We start from the raw sequence: 23,495 nt of genomic DNA, 5'->3' as shown, positions 1-23,495 counted from the left end.
TTAGTTGTTCCATGTTGCTTCTCCAAAGCTGTTTCATTATTGCTGTCTGAAGAGTCACCATCTATTTATTTATTTATTAAATTTATATCCCTCCCTTCCTGCCCAAGGAGCCCAGAGCAGCAAACTGATACACAATTTAGAAGCAAAGACAAAGTAAAACATTATAAAACTGTCAGATCAGGTCTAAAAATGATTACAATTAAAAACATCGAAAATGAGTTATCATTAAAAACCATTCTTCCATTCCATGATCTTGCCATTGCCAAGAACAGTATTCCTCAAGCTCCAAATGTCTGGGTAAACAGGAATATTTCCACATTCCTACTGAACATCAATAATGATGGAGACAAGTGCACCTCACTAGTGAGGGCATACCACAGCTGGGAAACCACATCTGAAAAGGCCCTGTCATATAGGTCAGTGGCAATGCACATTTCATTCTGCAGAAAATCTGCCCTGCAATGGAGTACAACCAACAGTTTGATGGTAATTTACATTTACCTGGTTAAGAAGCCTCCAGAATCTTCAGTGAAAAGGTTCAGGTAGCCTGTACCCCTGGAGAGCTCCTGTCAGACAGAGTGGACATGCCTGTGCAACATTTCCTTATTATCCATTATTCATTTAGAGCATTTGCTTCCCACTCTTTGGCTGAAAATGGCTTTTAAAAAGGTGAAGGACCCCTGACTGTTAAGTCCAGTCGTGAATGACTCTGGGGTTGCGACACTCATCCCGCTTTACTGGCCGAGGGAGCTGATGTTTGTCCGCAGTTTTTCTGGGTCATGTGGTCAGCATGACTAAGCCGCTTCTGGCGAACCAGAGCAGCGCACAGAAACTCCTTTTACCTTCCCGTTGGGGTGGTACCTATTTATCTACTTGCACTTTGATGTGCTTTTGAAGTGCTAGGCTGGCAGGTGCTGGGACCGAGCAACGTGAGTTCACCCCATCGCAGGGATTCGAACCACCAACCTTCCAGTCGGCAAGCCCAAGAGGCTCAGTGGTTTAGACCACAGCGCCACCCACATCCCTGCCAAAAGTGGCTTACATGCACTCAATTAAAGCAAGACAGCCCCTCCCCTGAAGGCTTTTTAATTTTATTTTTTCAAAAGACAAAGAAGGGAATAGAGGTAGGAAGGGAAGAGGGGTGGAATCAAACTCGGGAATGGATTCTTCAACAGCTGTTGAACATAGTTAACGGGCAGTGGTCCTTGATAGTGCTGGTGCCCCAGTAAAGATGATGGAATGAGCCTTCTGCTTCCAATCTCCGCCACCAGTGACGGACTGTTTCTTCATGGCGCCCAGGGCAATAAGACAGACTGGAAGGACACGTGCCTATTGTGTTCTCCTCACACCACCCTGCCAGTGTCCCCCCAAAAATGTGTCTGGGTCCATCACCCCAGCAGCCCCCCCCAAGCTACACCCCTGTCTTCCACTGAGGCATTTCTCTCTGCTGGGGGACAAAGCTAACCTGCTGCTTCGGGTACAGCGTCTTCCTACCCAGGACTCACCTTTAAATCAAGCATGTATTTGAGGACCCATTTCTTTTTTCTTTTTAAACCAAGTGTTTGTATGGTGGTAGTGCTGTTCTTGCAACCCACCTTACTTCAGGTCACTCCCTAGTAGTGGCCCCAACCTACCAGTTGAAGACCAGTGCAGTAGATGTTGCCATCTTGTCTGTCCCTAGTGCTGAAGTAAGATTCAGCTTCCAGCTTGGTTGGTTTCTGTCTGTGAGCACAACCTTATACTTCCTCTTAGGCAGAAAAATAGTGTGTTGAACCGAAGTGAAATGATCCAGAAGGCCTGCAAACGCCATCTTGGTAGTCAGCATAACCCCAAAAACTAATGAGTAGTTGTGGCAAGAATGAGGTCATATATGTCTATGTCTCCTTGCTTTGATATATGCTAACTGGCTTGCTTTGATACTATGCTTTTCTGTGCTGTGTTGTGCTGTGCTGTACTATGCTTATCTTAGGATGCTGGGCTCTAGGCCTAGAGAGGGGAAATGTTTTGGATAGCTGCCACCTATGACCTCACAAACTAGGTGTGATGGGAGATTCTGGGCAAACTGAGGTATCTTTTCTGTGCATAAAGGATTTATGAATGTTTGCTTGGGTGTGGACAAGTGATGATGACCTCTCATTATTACAGTGCATCCTGCATTTGTAAAGGCAGTGAGGCTCCTTTCTGCCTTACTCAGAAAATATACCTGACACCCTCTTACAATTCTCCACCCACCTACTCCCTCTCCTGCCCAGATTGGTTAAAGCTTCCCTGTTGAACGAAATCCAAACCTTGCTGCCCATTTCTGATTGTTTGATTCCTTTTGTGGGGTAGTATTTAAATTCTATTTTAAGCTGCCCTGAGTGATTCCAAATGCATTGGAAGGGCCAGGGCGAGGTGTGTGTATGAGTGTCTACATTTTGCAAATAAAGAATTGATAGAAATGAACAACAAGAACAAACTGTCCCAAAGAAAAGGTGAATGTTCTTTGGAACCACATGGTGGATTCCCAATGTAAGGAGATTCCCACCCTATCACCTCCTTGGAATATACATAAAAGACTGGACTGAATAATGGACCTTGCTCATATACAGATCAAGGGGCAATATTGGTCCAGGTGCCTGGAGCACTTGGTTGACTTTTCATCCCAACCTGACATTCCCCAGCGTGGTGTTTCGAAGGCTCACACTATGCAGTGACCAACCTCCCCTAATTCACTAAAGGACACAATACGTTAGACAGGAAAATATGGATATTTATAATGATAAATAGGATTGTCGTTTCTGACAATGTTAAGTATTAATCCTGCATACAATATATAGTTTAATATACAGTCAGGTTTTTAAAAATTTACAATAGGGGGAAAAAAATCTCACAGTACTGATGGTTACAGTATATGAAAAAGAACTCATTGTGCTGAACACCTGCATGCAAAGCAGATACTATGGCCTTGGCTTTCTTTCAGTGCTTTGGAGCTTAGGTTGCACAGAGATAATTGCTTATCAAAAGGGTTGCATAAAGCTGGTGCTATGGATATAAATAGGAGCAGCTGTATTCTAGTAGTCCCCCACCCCATACACAATATTAGCCCAAACTCCCAAGGGAAAAGTAACACCCCATCAAGAATGAACCATGTGTGTGTATTAAAAATAGTGGTTGAGGGGAAATTAGCATTTAAAGGCAAACCTTCCTCATTCAAATTTTCCAGAACAATAAGCAAACCCAGTCATCTCTGAATTTTGCAATGCAGATCTCCAGACAAGTAATGTTGTACAAAACTGCGTATACTGCAGCAAAGTGTGCATGACAATGCAAATATTAGTAAAAAATAATATACACAAACATATTAATTTAGGGGAAACTGCTTTGCAAAAAAAAAAAAAAAAGCGTATTGGGCAAAATTGTATACAAATGTGTATATTGGGAGAAATTCCCACTAAAATGCTGGTGAATTTACTGTATTTAAAAAATACAGTAAATAAATCACAAACTAATATGGACATGTGGAGAACCAAACATAGGACTGAAAAAAATGAGAAACTGGGAGGAGAAACTGAAATGGACAGATTCATCCATCTTTTGTTTGAAAACAAAACAAAACACACCATAATTTCCAGAGTGTTGGATGAAACATGGTCTTGTTATTGTCATAAGCAAGAGTGTGTGTATGACTGCTAATTTTAGCATGGCTCAGGTTTGGGGAATTTGCACTTCATGGAGAGAGGGGAATTGGCAGATGAATGCTATATAGTAGAATACCCTCTGGGATTTTATTTCTAGGCTAGATTGCAAAATGGAGCTGAGATTAGTTCATGTCCCTGAAATGTTACACACCTAACACAGATGGCTTTGCAGATATCACCTTCTAATGAAAAAAAACCAAAGAGGACTGCGTTAGCTGATTAGCTAGTGTAATTCATAAGCACACGGCTATACAGATGGATTCTGTTGCTGTGTAAGATTCAGGTGCTCACTCTGAAAGAACACTTAAAAGAGATATGCTTGTATATTGGCAATAATATCTCTACTCACCTGCTAAGAATAACCTCCTGAGTGCTGCCCCCCAAGACCCATTATAGTTGAAAGACTTTTCTCCACCTTGTATATTCATTTATTTGGCAGTGTCAAATTTTCAGGGTAGGCATTGTTGGGTGCTTATCAGGCCCCATTTCCCAGAAGGGACCCCACTGCCCACTTTTAGAGTCCGCAGACTCTCCTCCTTTCCTTTTTGGAGTCACTGCCCATTCACCTTGTTCAGCTTGCTTGCCAGCAAGAGGTGACTAGTCTTGCACTTTGATGTCGCATTGTGTTTTAATTTTTGGGAAGCTGCCTAGAGTGGTTGGGGTAACCCTGTCAGATGGGCGGTATATAAACAAATAAATTATTATTATTATTATTATTATTATTATTATTATTATTCCCTGTGTCTGTTTTTATGAACAGGGTCCACACAAAAGAGCACATGGACAGGGAGCTGCAGCAATAGCAAGGAGGAACGCCAGCTGTGGGGGCAGAAGGGGCTTCAGCTCCTTCAATATTTCTAGGTAGGAGGCTGAGCCTCCCCAAAAAATATTGAAGGGGCCGCCATTCCCCGCCGCCCCCAAGCGAGCGCTCACACCCAGCCTCAGCTGTGCTCCTGAGTCAGGTCTGACCTGGGAGGCAGAGAGAAGCAGGAGTATTGCAGCTGTGTATTGTTTCCAGTATCAGAGGTGGCATGCCAAGAGGGTGGGGTGGGGTGGGGATCACAAGTGGGGAGAGTGCTGTTGTGCTCATGTCCTGCTCATGGGCTTCCCATTGGCTGGCCACTATGAGAATTGGGTGCTGGATTAGATGGGTCCTTGGTTTTATCCTTCAGGGCTGTCCTTTCAAAAGAAACCACAAGGCACCAATTGGTACCATAGTCACATTGAAAGCCAAGAGGCCTCAAAGATTTGGGGAAGGAACCTGAAATAGAGGGAATAGTATCCAGATGGATTAAAGAAAGGGGGTATTTTAGCATTATTATTTTTCAGTTGGAGCCAGTGCAGGTTGCCCAACTCATTGATAGATTGGCAAATTAGTGTCCAAAAGTGTGAATGTTATTTTTGCCAATCCAGAGATCCTAGTGCATAGGACACATACACAGCAGTTCCTGTTAATTTTAGTGGAACAAACTAATCTATCCAATGGGGATTGGCTCCTGCAGTTTAAGTGAACCAGGAACTCATTCTTTAGAGTTGTTCTGGTCTTGGAACAGAATGCTGTACTGGAATGTGTATATTGCAGGAAAGCTAGATTTTGCAAATCACTTGAGAGAGAAAGATTTAGGACTTCCTTGCTTTCCTGTGGTGAGCCATTCAGAATTACTAAGCCACTGTTCATGTTAGCAGAGACAGAATCTCTTTGGGTACAAAGATGACCTTCAAGAATACATCACTCACACTTTAGTTCCTGTATTATGCACTGGTTCTGGTTATAACCAAGAAAAGGTATGAAGCTATATAGTATTTAATCTTGTGGTTAATGCTCATATTGCTTCTCATGCTCTATTGAAAAATTCTCCTGCATTTTTCTCAAGAAACTGCATTAAAAAGAATCTGTGGGGAGATTTGTTTTGTTTTTGTTGCACTTACCTTCAAGGTGGCCTAGAGTTGTTTGTGAGTGTGTTTTATATCACTCTACAAATCATCTCCCCAGTAGTCTGTGCTCTGCAGCCTTCCTGGGTGCCCTTCCTGACAAAGCCATGACATCATCAGCTGGGCTTTTCTTAACGTATGGGAAGGTGAGGAGGCTGCCCACTGTGTACCTGACAACTGTTTGTTTTCTTAAGTGAAGTCTTTGTACTTTTAAAGAAATCAGTGTGGAAAGGTTAAAAAGGAAATATATCTCTTAGAAATAAAATCTGTAAGCACAGCAGTCTCAGGTACTCAGTAATAGTTTTCCAAGTTTCCCATGCTTCAATTAAAACCCAGAAATAAGTCATGAAGTACCGGTAGTTTCTCCCATGGGGCTCTTTCAGAAGCACAGGCAGCTAGGGAGGCTGCAGAAGCACCGATAAGTGTTTATTGGAATGAAAAGCTCCCATACCACCCAAGGGTGTCTCAATCCTACAACTACCAGAATTCTGAAGAAGTGCTCAAGTGTCCTGAGAATAAGGCAGATAAACCTGCAACCTCTTTCACAGAGGGAGAGATAGGCAAACAGGTTTTGATATAGTGCTAGTTCCTTCTATTGCTTTTATTCATCGTTAAGTCCAGGAGTCCTCTATTTTCTCCTGCAAAAAAACCAGTCACCTGGGCTGTTTTGGAGAGCTCTTACCAGTCCAGAACGATGAGTACAGGGCCAGATTATACCAGCTCATTATAAAGCGGCTTCATATGTCTATATGTAGGTTGTTTGAAACCAAACGTCACAGCACCTGCTGCTTACAGCTCTTAGTGTCAAGCTAAGCTTGCTGGATACTTGTCTTGCCATTTCCAAGGCAAACTGAATTCTATGTAGAATCACTGAGTTGGAAAGGACCTTAAAGGCCATCCAGGCCAACCCTCTGCCAGTGCTGTCCAGAGTTTGCACTCCAGAAATCTAGAATGAGAGAGCAGAATCTTCCACTCCACACACTCCACCATATGAAACTGGTTTCTCATCGCAGACAATCTTTTTTTGCAACCAGTTGCTTCCCAGCCTCCAGCCCGCTAAGTACTGGGGATCCTGCCATGCATTTCAACATCTGTAAACTGCTGGATGTTCTCGGTGCTCTCTGGAGATGTGGTAATAGGGGAGATGACGTGTTTCAGACGCAGGAGCATGGTGAAAAGTAGAATAAGTAGGATGGCCAGTAGGGTCAGAAACAACCCTACATACATATACAAGTTGGAGTATTTATCTGCATTTGCCACTCCTGTAGCCAGGGTTGGCGGTGGGTGGGCACGACCAGTAAGATTTCCACGGAATCTGAAATAGACCTCAGTCATTTCTTACTCAGGCCTTTTCCATTTTCTCTGTTCACTCATGAATTCCTTACTTCTTCTTTGATAGTGTCTTAAAGATTAGATTAGGAGGTAATTCACGCATCAATATTGGATGGGCTGAAGTCTTTGCCTTGTATAGAGGAATAGTTCTCATCAAAGGGTCATCTTCTCACATGGCTTTGCCTAAGGAAATGGCAGAATCAATCAAAGGTTCCTTCTGGGTGGTGGTTTTTTTCTACTTTTTAAAAAACCTTCCTGGCTGAAAAATATTTGTGTTCTTTTCAGTAAGGAATAAACGTCTCAATGGAGTTTGGCGGGTAAGGATCTCCTACCAACAGTGTCACCCAATGGCTCACAGATCCATGAGGTACCTTGCAAAAGTCTGCTTTGGTTACTTTTGGAAGCAGACTCCTGTCTTCACTAGAAGGCAAACATCAGTGACTATATTCAGAAAAACTAGAGTCTGGTTTTTTTCCGCTTCCCACCTTCAGATGGCCAAAATGACAGCAGTACCAGTAGCCAACATGATATTTCTATAAAGATATAAAAAGACAGAGAGAGAGACTATATTATTAAGCAAACTTTCACATAATCTCTTTGATTGTAGAGAATCTCTTGGTAATAAAAGGAAAAATTACTGCGTTGCCAAAATCTGTACTCACAGTTTCTCATAAGTTCTCTTCCTCTGCAAATAAGGCTTCAATTTATCTGCTTCATTCTCACAGTAATTTTTAAATTCCTTTATAACTTCCTTCAGCCTTGGGTTTTGAGCTTCCCTTATCACTGCAATGTGGCCAAAGGCTAAATATTTGTCCAGTTCTCTGCAGGTTCCCATGCTGTCCACAGTTCCTGATCTGAGAAAAATGTCTAGGAGGAGTTTTCTCAGGGTATTTTTCCCATGAGCTTTGACTGAAGCATGAGCACCCTAGGAAAGCCTGTTTAGCACAGACAACAGGCAGGATGATTTGCAGAATGAAAGGGTTGCATCCAACCAAGTTCTCAGAGTAGGCCTGCTGAATTTAATGTCCTTAATTTAGCAGTCTCCATTAACTTCAATGGTCTACTCTGAATAGGGCTAGCATGAGATACAACCCAAATAAATGGCACTTGCTTGCACCTCTCAGCCACCTCAGCAATAACAGAAGCACACCCAAAACCCTATACCCAGTCCATTAAAATTTTACTGATTCCCACCCCCACCCCCCACCCCGTTGGATGCAATTTCTTCTCCCATTAATTGGTGGAAAATCAGGGGCAAGATTTATTGTTCACTTTTTCTTTTAAAGGTAAAGGGACCCCTGGCCATTAGGTCCAGTCGTGGCCGACTCTGGGGTTGTGGCGCTTATCTCACTTTATTGGCCGAGGGAGCCGGCGTACAGCTTCCAGGTCATGTGGCCAGCATGACTAAGCGGCTTCTGGCGAACCAGAGCAGCACACGGAAACGCCGTTTACCTTCCCGCTGGAGCGGTACCTATTTATCTACTTGCACTTTGACATGCTTTCGAACTGCTAGGTTGGCAGGAGCAGGGACCGAGCAATGCGAGCTCACCCCGTCGCGGGGATTCAAACCACCGACCTTCTGATCGGCAAGTCCTAGGCTCTGTGGTTTAACCCACAGCGCCACCTGAGTCCCTCTTTTTATTTTGCACTGCACTAATTAAAAGATATAGGTTTGCTGGCCAGATTCCAGTTCACACTTGAAAATGAGCACATGTAGGAGGGATGGGATCACACCCATTGTCCTTGCTCTTGCACTCTTATGTGCATTCAGCACACATATAAACTGTTCTGTGTGTAGGCTCCATACAAATGGTCTATTCCCCATGTCATACTGACGGAACCCATGGATGTACAGTCTGTACATATATAAGCTTTTCCAGATGTTTTTATGAATGTCTGTCGGAAGCAGGAGCAAAGATATGCTACCGAGGAGTTCAGCCTTGCTGTCATTTTAAAAATGCTTTTGAAGATTAAGCCCAGACTTGGGACACAAAGAACAAAGTTATAGTTTGAACTTGTGACCTTCCTTAGCGCATAAACTAGGAGTGAGTCTTGGCAGTAATACATGATAACTCCTAGACATAATAGTACTTTGATAATTTGCCTGGTCAATACCACAGTTAAGTCATCCAAGGCACAATCTTAATTACCTAATCTAGCCCTGCCGGAGAAAACTCCATTTGCCTTATTTAACACACTGTTAAACACATTCTATACGCACGGAGTCAGCCATCAGCATCCTTAAGCATTCTTCAAGGCGTGGCTCCTACAGCTCAGGTAGAGAGTACTATACTGTGTCTACTCTCTGAGATCTAGCAGTGTACTAGATATCTAAGGACTTGCATAGATAATTGCATTACTGTCTAGAACATGCAGGTTAAAATGGCATAAATAAGTGAACCCATTTAAATATGGTGATCGGACTACAAATCACACAGAAGTTAAGTAGAGACAGCAAACGGGCTCTGCAACAAAGCTTTGCAGTATTGCTCCCTAACAGGAGCGTGCTTGAGTCCTTTTCGGAGTTGCAGTCAGCCATGCCTTTCTCCATCATACCCCAGCTGTGATGGGCTCAAGCCAGCTCATTCACATTCCTCTACACCTTAGCTGCCACTGAAAATGGTCAGTTGGCATTAGGTGGTTGTTGTTGTTTTGTTTTTTCAGTACTGCTAAAAACTTCAAGGTTCTCTTGAGCATCCTGGTGTCTCCCTCTTGTTTCCCCTTACTAGCAAAGGGGTACTGAGCTTACTATTGGAGGAAGCAAATGGATACTATTGAATATCATGATATGGGTTGCAATATGGAGAGGTTAAATGTGATTGCAAGGTTCAGGTGTTTCTGTACATTATAAGCACGTATATCAATAGAGTAACTAAGGTAAATACATTGGTAAGCATAGGTTAGAGCCAGTGTGATGTACCGGTTAAAGGGTGAAACTAGGGCCAGGGTTCAAATTTCCACTTAGCCATGGAGCTCACTGGGCAATCTTGGGCCAGCCACTGCCTCTCAGACTCACCTACCTCACAGAGTTGGTGTGGGAATTAAATGGGGGGTGGGGAGAACCACCTTGAGCTCTTTGGAGAAAAAGGTGGGATATAAATGCAATTAATTAAAAAAAAATGAAATCAGAGGAACTAAGATGAGAGGGAGGGGTGAATTTGGAATGCTGATAGTGAGCGGTGATTGGTTGGGGGTTTTGAAAGGGAGTTTGAATACTAGTTTGAGAGGGTTTGGAATCGAGTTGAGAGTTGAGTTGACAGCGGAGTTGCATTTGGGGGTGGGTGGTAGACTGTGTGAGAGTTGGTGGCGGATGTGAAGCAGGGTTAGTCATCTAATGTAGTATCAGTATTATAGTAGCTACTGCTGTATATAAAATAAAGCAACAAATAAGATAAACAGATTGAAACCATGTGCTTAGGTACAATCCGCAATCACACAGCCATTGTTTATGAGTCCTCTTCAATAAATTAATTGCTTTATACCGCATGCCTCATACTTTGCTAACATCAGGAGAATTATTATTATTATTATTATTATTATTATTATTATTATTATACCCCACCCACTTATTCAGATAAATATTATTTGGGGTGGAAGCAGGTTATAGAGTTACCCATAAGAAACACAGCTCAGAGCCATACATCTTGTTAAGAGTGAGAAGTGGTACAGGGTAATTTTGGGTGGTGACAGAGCACCCCCTGGCAGAGGAGGGTGTGTGGCATGACAGTGGTGACAGCCACCCTCTCTTGTCTTCTGCAGCTCTTTCTGCTGAAAAAGGCAGAGCTCGCATCAAATCCTAACAGACCATTTTTGGTAATGAAATAATACGTGTCACAGATGTTACTTCTGAAAATTAGGTGGCATTATGTTAAAGTTATTAACCTTAAGTTCATGTGTAATAATCAATTACAAAACAAGAGCCCCAAATTAATGAGCCTCTACAAGGCACTTCTAATAAATGGAAGAGATTAAGGAGTGGAGATAATTCAATGAGGCTGGGAGTTTAGCATGGATGCCTGTGGTTCGTTTTATGCTCCAGTCTTAAGAGTAGTTGCTCAATTCCTTGCAAGGGAAGAATCTGATTTGCTCACAAAACTATGTGTGTGCATGGACTTCCTGCCTTGTCTTCTGTGTCAGGGAATGCTCTGTGATGAGGGCAAGAGGGAATCTTCATGCAGAACACCTCCTGACTTGTAGAAGATTATAAGGAATGCCACAGGGGAGGCTTTACACATACAGATCAAATAAATTATGGGGGAGTCAAATCGATTTGAATGAATAGACTCAGCTGAAAAGTCTGTGCATGCTTCCTTGCACAAGGGCTTTCTTGTTTTCTTTTGCCGAAGAGCCCATTTCTTTGCATACAATAGAATTTCTTTTTGTGAACAGTAAAGTTCTTGTAGGGAGCATGGTAGGGCTACAGATAAGCCCACTCTGCAAATGTTCTTTTCTGCAGAGGAATCAACTAGATCAGAAGGGCCAGGGGCAGAAGCCATAAGGGTGCTGGATCCATCTGTTAAGAGTTTGGGTGTAATCCTTGACACCCCCCTTTCCATGGAGGCGCAGGTTACAGCAACAGCTAAGGCGACATTTTTCCATCTTCGCCGCATTAAGCAGTTGGTCCCTTACCCTTCCCACCCTGATCTGGCCACAGTGATCCATGCGACGGTCACCTCCAGACTTGCCTACTGTAATTCGCTCTACGTGGGGCTGCCCTTGAAACTGTCCCAGAAACTCCAGCGGGTGCAGAATGCTGCAGCGAGGCTCCTCACGGGTTCCCTGCCATGGGAGCATATTCACCCAGTGCTTTACCAGTTGCACTGGCTCCTGGTGGAGTATAGGGTCAGGTTCAAGGTGCTGGTCTTGACTTTTAAAGCCCTTTGTGGCTTAGGGCCCTCATATTTATGGGACCACCTCTCCTGGTATGCTCCGCAGAGGACCTTAAGGTCCATGAATAACCATAGTTATAGACTATCCTCCACCAGGGCCAGGGCCTTTTCAGTGATGGCTCCGACCTGGTGGAATGCTCTGTCCCATGAGACTAGGACCCTTCAGGATTTAACCTCCTTCCGTCAAGCCTGTAAGACAGAGCTATTCCACCTGGCCTTTAATTTGAACTCAGCCTGATCCTTTATTTCCCTTCTCTTCCCTCCCCCTCGCCTTTTATGAAGATTACCCGCTCTGAGACCCCACAGCTAATTCTCCCCTGGCCTCCTCGCTGGCCCAAGTAGGACCAATTCAGCCAGCTAGCCCTGGGGATTATCTAATGCTTACTTTCCCCAAAATTGATTTCTGAATTTTGAATTTTATTGTTATTCATGTTTTTATACTGTATTTTATGCTGCTTTTACAATTAAGTGTTTTAAATTTGTTGTTAGCCACCCTGAGCCCGGTTTTTGAACCGGGAAGGGTGGGGTATAAATAAAAAAATATTATTATTATTATCCAGACCCTGTCACCAATACTGAGCCAGAGGCAGAGTCTGTTAACCAGAAGTGCCTTGACCCACAGACACTCACCTTGGAACCCTCTGAGCCAGATCTCCCAAGGACAGTATAGCCAAATGTCCTACTTTGCATGAGGAGTGAGGAGTCCAGGTGTTGTTGGACTCCAAGTCCCATCATGCTTGACTATTGGTCATTCTGGGGCTGATGGGAGTATTTATTTATTTACTTATTGTTTCCGTTTATAGACCACTTGCTACCAGAAGATCATGAAGTAGTTTATAGTGAATAAAACACACCCACATTCTAGCGGTCCCAGTGTTGAACTCGGAAGAGATCCAGGTTCAGATCCTCACTCACTTATGAATCTCACTGGGTAACCTTGGGCCAGCGACCTTCTCTCAGTTTAATTAACCTCATGGGCTTGTGAGGATAAAAGAGGAAGAACTATGAATACTACTACAACATGACACCTTTATCCCATATTCGAAGATTTGTGGATCTTTCCACAAAAGTAATCCTCAGTTAAGCAACTCACTGGATGCCTAACTCGATAGTGAGAATGCAGAACCTGCAACCCTCCAGCTGTTGCTAGATTCCAACTCCCATCATCCCCAAATGTTGGCCACACTGGCTGGGGCTGAAGGGAGTTGGAGGCTTCCTTCAACATCTTCTGGAGGGTGGTATGTTGTCCACAACTCTGCTTTAAAAAGATCACAATTTCCTGTGCTCCTGAGCTAATTGCCTCTAAATGCCCCTACATACAAATGAAGAGGGGGGATATGATTCCTGCATTGCAGGGTGTTGTACTAGATAACCCTTGGAGTCCCTTCCAACTCTACAATTCAATTTATTTATCCCCAGCTCTAGAGATTGAATAACAAGACTAAGCAACTGCAGTAAACATCTTTCTTGCGGTTACAAACAAGTCAGCCTATCTGTCTTATTTTCACCAAGCACAAACAAATTAACCATCTTTTTAAAAGGATCAGTTTTAGCTTTTTAGGTTAACTCAGATTGGGATGATTTTTAGAGTAGACAGCATAGTATTATTGTGAATATTTGTGGGGCTAGAAATTAAGTCGGTACTGCTTGCAGAAAAAGTTAGTCAAAACACTCTGCTGCTGTAGCATTTAGTGCGTTTTTGAAGGCCGCCTGTTTCCAAAACAAGCTGTCTGGGCTTAATCTGACTACTGAAATCAATACTTTTGCTTAGCTCATTTGTAGCACACATAATTTCTTTACTTCCCCTTGAAAAAGCACAGACACCAAGAAAATTGATACCTCAATGCATGCTTTTTTTTAAAAAAAAAAGAAAGACCATCAATTGGAAGTACTAGCTTTCCTTTTTTTATTGGCAGATAGTCTATTTTCTCCTTTCATATCAAATGCATAAAATAGCACATTCTTCTAACTAAGCCTTGGCACAGAGATAAAAACAGTTGGATTTTGACAAGTGCAGCCAATTACCTTTCATCGTAAGCAGGAGCAGAGGAGTGACCCCTCAAGACACCTCCTTGGTAGGTGTACCCTAGACTGCTTTCTGCAAGGTGTCCTGGAAGCATCCCCTCTAAGATGCAGGTGCTTTGGAAGAAAAAGAGACCAGCTGTTGTTTTGTCGCTTGAGCTGGAAGACTAGGCTTTCCAAGGAGAAAGTACACTTTCCTCTCGTCTCCTTTGCACGCCACAGTTTTGCATTGCGACAGGCGGAGGGGCGCTGCTTAATTCCTTAGACGCTAGTTGATGGTCCTGCTCTCACTGTGCTGCTGATGGTTTTCCTGCACGGGTGAGACAGATCCATATATCTTCTGGATGGCTGAACCACAGCAGCCTCCGTCAACCGTCTCTCTCTCTCTCTCTCTCTCCTCCTTTTGCTTCTATAGGCAACAGAAACAGTAAGCTGGGAAAGGTATCTCTCCAAGCGCAGCTATGCTTCATCAATAGGGAGAGAGAGAGGTGGAAAAAAAAGAAAGCTGCCAACAACACTAGTAGCAAAGTTTCTATAAGCCTTTTTTAATTCCTTCCATGCTGCAGGCTGGTCCTTTTCCCTCTAGGCAACCAGCCACAAAGCAGAGGCTTAGATTTGAAGGCAATGATCACTCTCTCATTATGATTTCTTTTATAAAAACAAAACAAAAAAGAGATTTTTAAAAAACATTTTGTAGGATTGGAAGCATTCTTTTTAAATATATAGTCAAACAAGGCATGCAAATCAGGATGTTTTTCAGGGTTCCGCCCCCACCCCCAGGGCTTTGAAAACCTTCAAAATAAAGTAAGTGCAATACATCACAGCCAATGATATTTGTGTCATATACCGCATTTTTCGCTCTATAAGACGCACCAGACCGTAAGACGCGCCTAGTTTTTGGAGGAGGAAAACAAGAAAAAAAATATTCTGAATCCCAGAAGCCAGAACAGCAAGAGGGATCGCTGCGCAGAGAAAGCAGCGATCCCTCTTGCTGTTCTGGCTTCTGGGATAGCTGCGCAGCCTGCATTCACTCCATAAGACGCACACACATTTCCCCTTACTTTTTAGGAGGGAAAAAGTGAGTCTTATAGAGCAAAAAATACGGTAACTTGCAAGTTTCCTCCCCTTCTGTTTGTATGCAGCCACATTTGACAGAATGAAATCCTGGTTGCTTTCAGGTGTAGAGCCATTTTCAGCTTCGGGGTTCCCAGTTCACTGCTATAGCATGCAACTAGGTCAATAGGAAACATCCTGCGGGGCCAAAAATGCCCATTACATGTAGACACCTATTTGGACACAACCCATTGGCCTGGTTTTGGGGAGGGGAGTTCAGAAAAGACTGGCCCAAGGTATTTTGCTGCATGAGAGAAGGGGAAACAAGTAGGGCATAGTGGCTCTGGGAGTTGGCAACGGACCCTGGCAGGACCCTCTGCAGGTGCCCAATGATGCTGACCATCACTTGGAAGATGCGGGAGACAGACAAGGAGAGGAAGGGAGGAATGATCCTTGAATGTTCTGAAATGACATTACATATACATGCAGATGGGTTACTGTGGAAATGATAAAGCCAAGAATTGCATTTGATAAAAGGCAATAGCTCAGAGGCCAGAGCATCTGCTCTGCATGCAGAAAGACCCTGCTGTCATTCACTATGGACAATACAGGGCTAGGCAGACCAAGAGTCTGACTCCCTGTGTTCCTATGAAATACAACATGGTATCCCCTCCCATTCTATGTGCAAAATCGAACCAGACTGGCACTAGAATCTTATTTCAACACTGGCAACATGTGATAATGATATCCCACATCACAACTGAGCGCGGCAGGCTAGCGGTAGCTTAGGGGACTCAGGAAGAATGGTTAGGGGCTGCTGCCACTTCTAGTATCTATTGCCTGAGGTAGGTGCCTCATCTTGCCTAAGAGTAGGACCAGACCTGCTTTCAGAAGTAAGTGACTGGTACAGGCTCAGCCCAAACGTCCTGCAGAGAGCAGGTGCACCAAAGCACTGTGTGATGTCCAACATAAGAGACTCATTGCTCCCAGTTTTATTGGGAACTACTTGAGATTTGGGTGATATCATGATGCCTGAGGTATTCTTGTTGACATGCAAAAGAAAAGAAAGAAGAGGTTATCTCACAGAAATCAGAAAGTAAAAACGATGCTGTCAGGGGTTCAGGAGCAGAGACGCAGAGAAGGGAGGAAGCAGAGAGCGAGGGGGAGGAATCCGAAGGGAAAATGAGTGATGATGACGACCCGAGATCTCCAAGCCTAAGCAGTGAGTCAGAGGACTCCCAAAAGGGAGCCCCAGTGAGCAGAGCAAGGGGGGGATCCGGGGGGACACCCCAGGAGGAAGGGAACAGAGGAGATTCAGAGAGCAGCAGCTGGAAGTCGGGACCCACGCTCATAACTGAGGGCGGCAGCAGCTGGAAGTCGGGACCCACGCTCAAGACTGAGAGCAGCAGGGAGGAAGGTAGCCAGGCATCGGGTTCCGGAGGCTGTCAGCAGGAGGGAGGGCACGAGTCAGGGGTGGTCACGCCCTCCTCAGAGAGCGAGGCAACGGTTAAGAGGAAAGTAGAGAGTTGGGCGCGCGCGCCAAGTTCAAATGCAGCGGAAGCTGGAGCAGTAAGCAGCCCGGAGAGTGAGCCAGGTCCTAAAGCCCGCCGCAAGGAGGCAGAAGGATCAGGGGGGTCAGCGTCAGAGGAGAGTAGAAGGGAGGAGGCCCAGGGGGGCAGAAGGACCCAGAGACGTAGGGAGAGGCGAAGGAGGTGGAGCAAGGCTAGGGTATTAAGCTGGTGTGCAAGAGGCGGGGACTCAGACGGGTCTTCGCCGACCTAGGGCAGAAGGTGTAGAGCTGCACGCTGCAGTTCGGAAATGAAACCTGTAACTTAATAAAGACTCTTATAAAGTGAACACTGGCGGACTTGGTCCTATGTGAGCTGGGACTGGGTGGCAGCTCAGACAGTAAGACCCGTCTCTCAAAAGCTTCGGACACCTGATATCTCGCAGCGGAGAGAGAGGCAGCTGGAGGAGGGGATCGGTGTTTGGGAGCAAGCTCACGACGGTCAGCAGAGATGACGGAAGCAGAGAAAGTTGCAGCGCTGCAACAGGCAGTTACCCAATTGAACGCGGAGGTACTGGCATCCAAGAAGAGGGAGGAGGATGCGGCAGCCGCCTACAGAGATCTCCACGCCAGGTTTGAAGCATGGGTTAAACACGGGCAGCCAGGACCCAGACCGGAGGGGGTTGGGTTGGCACGGAGAGCAGGAGGGCTTGTGGCTCACTTCGATGGGAATTTACAACAGTACCCCAATTTTCGAGCAGACGTAATGTGCGCACTGCAACTGCTGGCAAAAGACTTTAGAGATGAGGAAGAGAAAGTGGGGTTCATACTATCCCATTTGCATGGGGATGCTAAAGCGTGGCTACGCAATTTGTGGAGGGATAAAGATCCGGCGCTTCAGAATGCAGATGCCTTTATCAAAGCGATGGATGCGTGTTTTTTGTCTACTATTGATGTGGATCTTGCCCGACGGGAGATTCATGGACTCAAACAAGGGAGGGCAAGCGTCCGGCAGTACCACGCCCGCTTTTTTGCGCTGGTCAGTGCCTTAGAGTGGGACCGGGATTCGCCCCCTGTCAGAGACCTGTTCTGGGAGGGTCTAAGCTCAGCGGTCAAGGATGAAATTGCAAGGGGGGAGAGGCCCCGAAGCACGCAGGAGGTGGTCCAAAGGGCGCTGACTGTGGGGGTGAGGCTGGAAGAACGTCCCTGGTGCAGAGATGAAGGACGTGGAGGGCGAGAAGCAGCGAGAAGTTTCTCTTTCGTTCCAAGAGAAGCAGCGCGTGCGCACTCCACACCTCCGCCAGGAGGGGGAGGGGAACCGATGGAGGTTGGAGGTGCAAGGGCTCAGTCAGCAGCCAGAGCCCAAGCACCGACAGCAGTGAAAGCGAAGCCTCCTAGAGGGAACAGGAAGTGTTACATCTGCGAGGATACAGGCCATTTGGCGAAAGAGTGTCCCCGGAGGCTCCACAAACACACTGCAGCCTCAGCAATGGTGACTGCAGCAACGCAGCAAGGAGAACCACAGCAGGGAAACGACGATGTCTGGCTGGAGACAGAGGCACTGGGGCCCAGCCAGACGCATCAGTGAAGCAGTCCCCAGCGATCTTGCAACCCACGGACCCCCTCCCACCCAAACCAGTAGTGCAGCTCACAGCATCTCTCCAGCTACCCGATGGCGTCACTATCGAAGTGCCGCTTTCTGTGGATTCTGGAAGCAACGCAGACTTTATAGCGCAGGATTTTGTGGAGCAGCACGCTATACAGCTACTGCCTGCCACTCTGCCCCTGCAAGTCGTCACAGTGGATGGCAGAGAGTTGCTAGGGGGGCAGGTGGTGAAGCAAACGCCACCGATGGTGATGCGCCTTGGCAACCACAGGGAAGTCATCAGTTTTAATGTCACCCAACTGTCGGACACGCCCATTGTGTTGGGCATGAGTTGGCTGGACAGGCACAGTCCGACACTGGCTTGGTACCAGAGACAGCTGATCTTCGGCTCCTCTTATTGCGCAGAACACTGCATCCTGCCCAGGCAGGAGGGAGAGGAGGAGGAATCACAACTGCAGTTGGGAACGTTGCAAGCAGTCCCCCACAAATACGCAGACTTTCTGGAGGTCTTCTGCGAGAAAGAGGCTGACAAGCTACCACCGCACAGGCAATATGACTGCAAGATTGACCTCCTACCAGGGGCGACGCTGCCGAAAGGGAAGCTGTATTCCATGTCTGAGGACGAATTACAGGAACTCAAACAGTTCATAGATCACAATTTGCAGCGCGGTTTCATCCGGGAGTCCAGGGCAGTAGGGGGCAGTCCTGTTTTCTTCGTGAAGAAGAAGGACACGCCCCAAAAAAGACTGGTGGTGGATTTTCGCCTCTTAAACAAGATGACCAAGCCTTCTGATTTCCCCATGCCCAGGATTGACGACCTACTAGCGACGGTGCGCAAGGGACGCGTGTTCACCAAGTTGGACCTGCGAGGTGCGTACAATCTCATCCGCATGAGGGAGGGCGATGAGTGGAAGACAGCCATGTTCACGCCTCTGGGCACCTACGAATACAGAGTGATGCCGTTTGGATTGCAAAACGGTTCTCACTGTTTCCAAGCTTTCATGCATCATGTGTTGGCGGGACTCCTTTACAAGAAGTGCGTCTGCTTTCTGGATGACATCCTGATATTCTCCGACTCGCAGCAAGCCCATGACCAAGATGTTCGGGAGGTGCTGAAGAGGCTGCAGCAGCATAGACTGTACGCCAAACTGGAGAAGTGCCAGTTCGACACGACGGAGGTGGATTTCTTGGGTTACAAGTTGTCGGACAAGGGGCTAGCCATGGACAGCGCCAAGGTTCGTGCGGTGTTGGATTGGAAGAGCCCGCGCAATCGGAAGGAGGTCCAGCGGTTTGTCGGCTTCGCCAACTTCTATCGCAAGTTTATCAAGGGGTTCGCGATGCAGACGGCGGCCATTACGGACACGCTAAGCTCCAAGAAAAAGAAATTCATCTGGACGGAGCAGGCGGAGCAGTCCTTTCAGGCACTCAAGCGTCTCTTCGCGTCGGAAGAGCAACTGCTGCATATCGACCCCAGCAAACCGATGCGGGTAGAGACAGACGCGTCCGATAGAGCAGTGGGAGCTGTCCTGCTGCAAAGGGACCCACAGGGGGTCTGGAGGCCGGGAGCGTTCTACTCCAGAAAGCTCAGCAAGTCGGAGCAGAACTACACCATCTGGGACAGGGAGTTGCTGGCCATTCATGCAGCTTTCAAGGCGTGGAGGCACTTCCTGATCGGCGCCAAGCACACGGTGCAGGTCTGCACGGATCACAAGAATCTGGAGCACTGGCGCACGGCTCAGTTCCTGAACCAGAGGCAGATACGTTGGGCGGAGTTCTTTGCTGACTTCAATTTCCGAATAGAGTACGTCCCAGGCGACACCAACGTCATGGCGGATGCACTGTCCCGCAAACCGCAATACCTCGAAGAGGCGACGCCAGCGGCAGCCATGCACATCTTCGCGCCAACAGCGTGGGCGTGCGCTTCAGCCACAGTAGACCTGGATGCGGTGCGGCGGGCGTTGCAGGACGACTCCTTCGCGCGGGCGAAGATGGCAGAGGTGCACAAGGGCACGGCGAAGGGCGACGAGTTCCAGATACGAGACGGCTTGCTCTTACGTAAAGGGGCCATCTACGTGCCGGGAGACGAACTTCGCGCCAGGGTACTGCAGCAGCTGCACGACGCACCCACGGCCGGGCACTTTGGCACGGAAAAAACGGTGGAATTAGTCGCAAGGGACTTTTGGTGGCCCAGACTGAGAGGGGAAGTCGCGGACTACGTTGCGAGGTGCGACACCTGCCAGAGGGCCAAACCGGTGCACAAACCACCGGCGGGACTGCTGGAACCGCTGCAAACGCCGTTTGAACCGTGGGAGAGAGTGGCCCTGGACTTTGTTACGGATCTACCCAGCTCGAGAGGCGAGACAGCTGTACTAGTGGTGGTGGACTTGTTCACCAAGATGGCACATTTCATTCCGTGTGCGAAGGTGGCCACGGCGGAACACACCGCCAAACTGTTCATAGATCACGTGTTCAAAGTGCATGGTCTGCCGCGGTCTATCCTGTCCGACCGCGGGCGCCAGTTCGTCTCGAATTTCTGGCAGAAGCTGATGAGTTTTCTAAATGTCAAGGTCGATCTGGCATCAGCAAGACACCCGCAGACCAACGGGCAAGCAGAGAGGGTCAATGCCATCATGCAGCAGTACCTGAGATGCTATGCCAATCAACAACCTGCGACCTGGGTGGATTACCTGCCGCTCGCCGAGTTCGCTTACAACAACACGAAGCACGTGTCCACAGGGGTGACGCCGTTCTTCGCCAACAATGGGAGGAATCCCAGAACCTTCCCGGGACGGGAGAGAGTGGGGGGCGGAGAACCACAGACGGCGGACGCGTTCGCGTCAGAGTTGCAGGCGGTACACGATCAACTCAGACGGCAGCTGGAGCTAGCTAAGCACGCCTACAAGGTGCAAGCTGACAAGCACAGGCGGGTTGGCGAAGAGATCCAAGTGGGAGACTGGGTCTGGTTGGCAGCCCACGCAGTGCCGACCAGGTCACTAGCCAAGAAGAAGTTGGGGCACAAGCAAATTGGTCCGTACCAAGTCGAAGCACAGATCAACCCGGTAGCCTTCCGACTGGCGCTGCCGGAGGGTTCCAGAATGCATCCGGTGTTCCACAGGTCGGTGCTCACTCCCTACAAGGCACCTCACAGATTCCAGGAGCCAGGGACGGCACCGAGTCCGTTCCGGGAGCGGACGGAGACGCGAGGGGTGACGCAGCAAGACCCCATCAACGAGGTCACGGAGATTTTGGACTCCAGATGGGGGGAAGAGGGAGTCGAATACCTCCTAGCCAGAGAGGGCACCCGGGCCAGCGCCAATAGCTGGGTGCCAGACTACGCTTTGGAGGAACCCCTGCTCAAGGACGAGTTTCATGCCCTTTTCCCACACAGACCCATGCCAGCGAGCTTCTTCGACGACTGGCTGTTCACGCCCACACTTTCTTCCAGCACGTTCCATGGATTCGACTCGGACGGGGAACCCGCACTGAGCACCCGTTCCCCAGAAGGATCGCCGGCGGGTTCGGCGTCAGACACCTCGTATTGGTGGGACGATCGACCGGAGGAGCAATGGCGCCGGAAGTGGCTGGAGATGCCAGGTCGAGCGACCGACGCAGAGACTGACATGGACGTGTTCGGGGAGGACCTTGGGTTCGAGCACGGCGGTACAGAGATGGAAGCGGAACAGGTCAACGTCGGCGACCGCGAGGAGGAAGACTCGGAGGTCTTCAGTTGGCGGCCAACCACGGGGAGCAAACTGTATCCGGCATTCCCTCCCGTGATGATGGAGCACCCAGCACCCACACCTGAAAGCGGGGAGGGGGGAAGGGGGGGCTTCGAGGGGGGGATGGATGTCAGGGGTTCAGGAGCAGAGACGCAGAGAAGGGAGGAAGCAGAGAGCGAGGGGGAGGAATCCGAAGGGAAAATGAGTGATGATGACGACCCGAGATCTCCAAGCCTAAGCAGTGAGTCAGAGGACTCCCAAAAGGGAGCCCCAGTGAGCAGAGCAAGGGGGGGATCCGGGGGGACACCCCAGGAGGAAGGGAACAGAGGAGATTCAGAGAGCAGCAGCTGGAAGTCGGGACCCACGCTCATAACTGAGGGCGGCAGCAGCTGGAAGTCGGGACCCACGCTCAAGACTGAGAGCAGCAGGGAGGAAGGTAGCCAGGCATCGGGTTCCGGAGGCTGTCAGCAGGAGGGAGGGCACGAGTCGGGGTGGTCACGCCCTCCTCAGAGAGCGAGGCAACGGTTAAGAGGAAAGTAGAGAGTTGGGCGCGCGCGCCAAGTTCAAATGCAGCGGAAGCTGGAGCAGTAAGCAGCCCGGAGAGTGAGCCAGGTCCTAAAGCCCGCCGCAAGGAGGCAGAAGGATCAGGGGGGTCAGCGTCAGAGGAGAGTAGAAGGGAGGAGGCCCAGGGGGGCAGAAGGACCCAGAGACGTAGGGAGAGGCGAAGGAGGTGGAGCAAGGCTAGGGTATTAAGCTGGTGTGCAAGAGGCGGGGACTCAGACGGGTCTTCGCCGACCTAGGGCAGAAGGTGTAGAGCTGCACGCTGCAGTTCGGAAATGAAACCTGTAACTTAATAAAGACTCTTATAAAGTGAACACTGGCGGACTTGGTCCTATGTGAGCTGGGACTGGGTGGCAGCTCTGACAGATGCACTTGAGATAGCAAAGGAAGAAAATGCATTCTGTACAAAAGTGACACATAATGACTATTTTACATTAAAAACAGACCAATCCAGGAGTTCTTGTTCACAGTAGGCAATATGTTTCCCACAGTAAAAACATAGCAGCTCATTGGAAGCTCAAGGTGGCATGCATGGTACTTCCTCCCCCACATCTTACCCTCACAACAACCCTGTGAGGTTGGTTAGGCTGAGAGAGAGCCCCAAGTTAGCTGGTGAGTTTTATGGCTGAGTGGGGATTTGAACCATGGTCTCCTATGTCCTAGTTCAACACCCTAAGTACCCCTACACTGGTTCTCATTCAATGTGGTAGCCATCCTGTAGCTTCCCAGTGCTGGCAAAAATAAACCACTCCTCAGAATTTATTCATTTTTTTAAAACTACGACATTTTTCAGAATATTGACTGTCATGAACAGGCAACCTTTGGAAATGATTTTCGTTCACTCAGAGATTCAGTTCAGTGGTTGGATGGCTTTTTAGAGCTCACAGATTCCTCAAGGAACAAAGCGTGCCAGCTGATATGTTTGGTCTTTTGGGTGTCCATCTGTCATATTCTCTCTCTCTCTGAACATAATCAGCCTTTCCTGATGAGTTTTTGTTGCCATTGCTGACAGACCTGTATGGTGATTCAGGAGCAGGAATACTTCAGCACCCACTTACAGCCAGTAAGTTGCTTGAAAGATAAGTACCATTCTTCTTTCCTTAATTCAGCTGCAAACCCACAGTTTCTACCCACAATGATAGATTTGTAAGTTACAGAAGCCTTCAGTTGTGTTTTCCTAGACATAGAAGTAGA

General features: G+C 47.6%; 1 protein-coding gene and 1 long non-coding RNA gene across 4 annotated transcripts in view; one reads left to right on the top strand and one right to left on the bottom strand.

The window, feature by feature from the left end:
* Positions 1-23,495, top strand: part of LOC309523993 — a 43,875-nt gene that overhangs the window by 8,060 nt on the left and 12,320 nt on the right. For 2 of the 3 annotated variants that reach the window (XR_014215724.1, XR_014215725.1), the window contains exon 2: positions 23,314-23,364. The exons of the other annotated variant lie outside the window; for it this stretch is intronic. This is a non-coding gene — a long non-coding RNA (uncharacterized lncRNA). The remainder of the gene's footprint in view (positions 1-23,313; positions 23,365-23,495) is intronic. 3 annotated transcript variants of the gene reach the window in all.
* Positions 2,732-14,664, bottom strand: SERTM2 (serine rich and transmembrane domain containing 2). The gene is made up of 2 exons (XM_082208308.1): positions 13,859-14,664; positions 2,732-7,477 (listed from the first exon to the last, which is right to left on the bottom strand). The coding sequence occupies exon 2, from the start codon at positions 6,945-6,947 to the stop codon at positions 6,669-6,671; it is 279 nt and encodes a 92-aa protein (XP_082064434.1). The 5' UTR covers positions 6,948-7,477; positions 13,859-14,664; the 3' UTR covers positions 2,732-6,668.

The sequence above is a fragment of the Podarcis vaucheri genome (assembly GCF_965113315.1).
Source record: "Podarcis vaucheri genome assembly, chromosome: Z".
NCBI lineage: Eukaryota > Metazoa > Chordata > Lepidosauria > Squamata > Lacertidae > Podarcis > Podarcis vaucheri.
This window is presented reverse-complemented; position numbering and strand designations above follow the sequence as displayed.